Source organism: Citrus sinensis, chromosome 3, assembly GCF_022201045.2.
Source record: "Citrus sinensis cultivar Valencia sweet orange chromosome 3, DVS_A1.0, whole genome shotgun sequence".
NCBI lineage: Eukaryota > Viridiplantae > Streptophyta > Magnoliopsida > Sapindales > Rutaceae > Citrus > Citrus sinensis.
Window position 1 is genome coordinate 51369665 of NC_068558.1, and position 5600 is coordinate 51375264.

The 5600-nt window shown below is 32.0% G+C and overlaps 1 protein-coding gene across 1 annotated transcript; it reads right to left on the bottom strand.

Annotated features, from left to right (window-relative positions):
- Window positions 1–3737: 3737 nt before the first annotated feature.
- Window positions 3738–5328, bottom strand: LOC102606716 (putative expansin-B2). Its single transcript, XM_006490785.4, has 4 exons — window positions 5066–5328; window positions 4808–4920; window positions 4516–4706; window positions 3738–4427 (listed from the first exon to the last, which is right to left on the bottom strand). Exons 1-4 carry the CDS (start codon window positions 5247–5249, stop codon window positions 4091–4093), a joined length of 825 nt encoding a protein of 274 aa, XP_006490848.1. The 5' UTR covers window positions 5250–5328; the 3' UTR covers window positions 3738–4090.
- Between the last annotated feature and the right edge of the window lie 272 nt (window positions 5329–5600).

The following is a 5600-nucleotide window of genomic DNA, read 5'->3' on the forward strand; positions in this document are numbered from 1 at the left end:
GCTTATTACCTACTCCTTTCTGGTCTACCGCAGCAATATTTTCTTTACTTTATTATGATAAATTTTAAGCCTTGTGCTTGTGCTCTCGCGTTGGATTGCAGGCTGTGCATTTCCAGGTGTAACGTTGCATTCCGTTGGTGTATCTTGTCTTGTCATTCAGAAGCTGCATTGTGATTATTGTTGCTTACTTACGATTTCTAGATCTAATCATAAATAAGCCTCTTAAAAAATATCTAATCATATAGCTCTTAAAGCATTTTGATCACATGACTATCGAATTATATTTTGCTTCACTCCTCTGCTTGATTTTTTTTTTTTTTTTTTTAATGCTGTTTCCACTCGTGTGTGAGTGTTTCTTTCACTCCTCGACTTGATTTATTTTTTTTACCGTTGCTATTTTCGTAGTCTTTAGAATGATTGAATTTTTTTTTTATAATTATTTTATTCCTATAATCAAGGAAAGAACATGAACTCTCAACCTTGGAGATGCCATCAACTCAATTAAAGAATTGATAGAGAAACTTTTTATTGATTATCTAACATAATATCCATTGATAGATTAAGAGTAAGTAAACCATTTTTATAGGAGTGAGGATATTTGAGCCCATCTAAATACTCCTAAGCATCCATTTTTTAAAAATTAATTTTATCATCATAATACCCATTTAATAATTTATTAAAAAGGACATGGTAGGAGTATTAAATAAAATATTTATAGTTACTTTCTACACATATCCCTACCAAAAGCTGACATATTCGTTCTTCTCTAACCCTAATTTTTTACAAAATTAAATGTAATTTATCATAATATAGACGCAAAACCACTCATTGAAAGGAATTTAACCAAAAAATTAGAACCCAAACCATAAAAATAAAAAGATAATGCTTACTAATAAGTTTACTCCATTCAGAAGAAAAAAAAAAAAAGAGTGTTTTACGTGCTTCAAGGAACTTTTTCTTTTTTTAAATCTTGGCCAACCGCTCAACAAGTAAATGGATTGCAATTCTTTGTAGTTTCTATTATTTCTATATTTTTGTTCTTGATGTTATAACTGAATAAACAACAACATGAGACATGAGGTGAAACTCTATTTGCAATTCTTGTATTCTTTCGTGCTCCATGAATTGGTTTGATTTTTGGAGAAAATAAATATTTTATATGCTTTTCGATATGCTTAATTCAATGCTAAATTGTTCTGTCACCACTGCATGTGCAGTTGAGTTCTTGCGGTTTCAATTAGGAGTGAGGGTCTATGGAGAAAGAGAAAGAGAAAGCATGCGCGCGCCTTCTTCCTATTTTCTTTTTTATTTATTAAGAAAAGGTTATCATAAAATTTAAGTTAAACAAGGGTATGTTTGGGCTTGGGGGGTTTACAGCCCAAATGTTTTTGAATTTTATTAGTGATGGATGGGTTTAGTAAATAGATGGAGGGAGTGTTTTATTGCCTACTCATTTTTGAGACTTCGAACTTAAAATTTAAGCCTCGTTCAGAAGATTGTTTTCTGGGCTAGGGGGTTTGGGGGGTTTACAGCCCAAATGCTGTAACAGTCCGAAGTGATCCGAACCAAACAAGGGACTTAACGAAGCCCTGTTCACAGCTAAAACTCTGGGCTTATCTGGTTTGATATCGGCTGGAATCAAAACAGCCCATAATAAAACATGAGTCCGTTGGGCCACTTCTGTTCACAATTTATATACATAAAGTTAAAACCACTTACAGGCTACTAACAATAAAAGAAAAAGCGAATAAACAATGAGGAAAGATTGTGGCGTGTTGAATATGCAGTATTATTTGTTACTTATTATTCACAATTTATTTAATAAGCTAACCAAATAGCTAGGATAGGGTTTAAAACTGACTAAGTGATCGATAAGTATATCCACAGGTCACCAACAATCAGGAATCACGTATTTCATTAGGAGAAATTAGAAGAGAAAGAATATTAAAGAGAGAATTCTTATCTTTAACACGAGTATATGATAAGAAATCATGGCCATTACCGCATTTAAAAAATGAATTTTATATTTATAATGATTGATTATTTACTTTTATGTCATCCACTCACTTAAAGCTAACCATTTTGTCACAAATTACATCTACCCAGAAATTACAATTAATTTTTCACAAAACTCTCAAATATAGAATTTGATATTCGTAAAATGTTAGCCGAGGAGATGAAAGAAGAAACTTGACCTTAAAAATGACGTTTAACGTTTCCTTATTTCGTCTCTTTCTGCACACATGTAGTTTACGTCAAAAAGTTTTATGTACCCACTTCGTCAATAATGGACCCACATGAATTTTTGGTCCCACTAACTTCCATATATGCTGAATTGGGGAAAGGTTTTCTTATTTATTTTTTTTTTTGGCACTCAGTTTTTTTTTCAAATTACATTTGTGGGAAAAACAATTTTTTTAAATATTACTTTAGACAGTATTATATAAATTTTAATAAATATAATATATTATACTGTTGGACCTGCTTCGGTGTATTAAAATTAAAATTCCATATGACAATTTAAAATTAAAGAAAAATAAATAAACTATGACACTAATAAGTACTAAAGTTCTGGAAGAACTTATCTCTTGAGGAAGAAAAATTTTAAAATACATCAAAAATATCATATCAGCAATATAAGAAATAAATGATGTTATGATTATGACATATATGTATTTATTTTGAAAAACCATCATATAAATAGTGGTTATATAAAATTCAATCAAGTTACACATGTCATACATACATTAGTTAGTTATATTATCTCTAATATATTTTAAAATTTTTCATGAGGAATTATCTGACCTAACACAATTAGAGAATCGTTGGGACAAGATTTCTTAACTTTTAATTTCTTAAAAGTGAGGGGGAGTACTTTAATTTGATAGTCGTTATTTAGGTTATTAAAATGACTGGGATGATCAACCCAGCCATTTAACTTGTTTCAAGATTGTGGCAACAAAGGTCAAAGGCCCCACGGTCCCACCTTTTAGGACTAAATAAAATGGATTCGGATTTTTCCTCCTCATTTACTTGACTTTTAACCATCGAATGACGGGTGATATAAATATGTGGTGAAGATTTAATTAGTTGTGATATTTTTTTCATAATAATTTATTATTTAATTGTCCCATTATCATTGAGGAGATTGTCAGTTTTTTTTTTATATGGAAATTAATATATATAGCACTTAAGTTATTATTATTTTCATAATAGTCAATAGCATTATCCTTATTTTCAAATATACTTTTTATTCACATCTATTATAACTTAAATAGATTGTGTAAATGAAAATTAATAGTAAGATATTTTTCATATTTTTGTTATCTTTTAAACATTTTCTTATAATAAATACAATATTTTATATTTTCAAGATAAATTATTAAGTAAAATACCCGTTATCTCTCTTTTTCTTTAAATATTTGGGGTCACGGGGATTTTTGGATATTATAAATATAGTAGAAAAATAAGTGGTACGTATTAATTTTAATAAGAGGAAAATTAACAATCTCCTTTTCTTTATCTCGATTTAATTATTAATTTTACTTATATATTTATTACTAAAAAATATCTAGCAGAATTTTTTTTAAAACTCACTAGAGTTCAGATTAATTAAGAGATGATCTTATTTTTTATCCATGAACACTTGAATTTAGCTTTTTTTCATTGTGGGAAGTGAACTAAGATTCTCTCTTGATCTTTTACAGATCTTGTGTCACTTGAATTTTAGTGCTAGTATATAATTACAATTTAATTACCTTTATTTTTTAATTTATTAATCACCAATTATTTTGATAAAAATTTGCTTAGAAGGTCGTGATCCGTGGGACATACGTCTGAAATCTTTCACTCTTCCAACTTGGAAGAAAAAGACTGCATTTTTCTTACAGCAATCAATAACGCTCTTTGCGCATGAAATATGAATGGCTACTATACGTAGTAAGAGAGAAGAGAGAAGCCAAGGCACGTAAGTCACATAGTTTAACTATTTTTTTTTTTTATTTTCTTCAAAAAAAGATAGCTATTTTTTTAAGTCGATGTAGGTAATAATTAATCCTACATGGAACCTGATGTTACCCCAGTAAATTAGCTAGGGTGTAAAATTGACAAGTGATCGGTAAGTTTGTCCAGGTTGCCAACCAGCCGGAATAACTCCTTTTGCTACAAGAGCTTTCCCAGATTCGGCTGCCGTTAAACGGAGCGAAAACGGAGCACGTAAAGTGGATCCATAGTTAAGTTTCCAAACAGCACCCCATGACCGTTGCATGGGAAGCCACGAGTCGGATGAGTCCAGAGCTTGTTGCAGGTCAACTGAAGCAAGGTCACCGTCACCATCTTCGTACTCAATCAGTGTCGCAAAATAGTTAGGGTTTGAGCCTGAATCAACGTGAAATGCTATCCTCATGCCAGGATAGTTGCACTCAACTCTGCAAATTAATTAAAGTGGCCATTTGACGTATGGTGACTTTAAAAAATTTGGAAATTTCAACATGTACTAATTAATTACGTACGTACCTTCTGTGCTGAATCTGTAAGACCCCAACGTTACGGAGTTGATCAGCCTTGCCAGAAATTGCCATAGCTCCAAAAGCAGTGCCACTTAAGTCGAAATGAACTGATTCTGAAACACAGGGTCCCCCAGGGCATTCATCAGTAATGACCACTGTCACTGGATTTCCCGAGCATTCCGGATGTGTACATTTTACCTGGAGTAGATTTAATTACTTTAGTATAGAATTAATTAGGCAATTTAATTGTAATCAGCAACTAAAATGAATGTTTTAAGATTAAGCAAATTAAATGAGACCTGATAACAGGCTCCACATCCTTTGCCAGATTTGTACAAAGAGGGGCCTCCAGCAGAAATCAGTGCGGAGAACGGGGCTTGCTCCACTGCCGCTCCGTACCCACAAGCGCCACCTTAATTTATAATATTTATACATGAACAACAAAATTTTTCGGAAACAGTTAAAAAACGTACCTTAGTCACAAAAACAAGGAAAATGCTAGGTTTTAATAATTTTAAAATTTTGTAAATTTAGATATCTCCATTGAAAATACGTACCATCGCTTCCTGCACCAGTAGGGCTACCGTACCACGTTGCCCCAGCCGGGGACCAATCAGACCCCGACTCTGCCATGGTGATATTAAGTAGCTTGGGATTGAAGCACCAACATGAGTGCAGGAAAAGAGGAAACATGAATACAAGAGTGAAAAATGATATGGGATATCGAAAAACATGTGCCATATTATTGTACACAATGAACTGTTGCCACGTGTAGTTATTACAATTAGTTCTGTTGATTGTTGATGGATTTGATGAGTTCTAGCTCACTGGTATTTATAGAGTGAAAGAGTGCATCATGTTATGCACTGCATGCATTTTTCGACCGAAAGGTGTCATCTTTTTAGATGATCTGAGGGTTTTTTTTTTTTTTTTTTTTAATAATTCAGGAACAAACCAGATAACAAGATTTTATAAAGATACGAAATTTGGACGTTCTTACATAGATTTCCTTTACATGCATCAGCAGATACTTTTGGACCTCTTTTCGTCTAACCAGGAACCAATCAAATAATTACATAAATTAATTTAGTT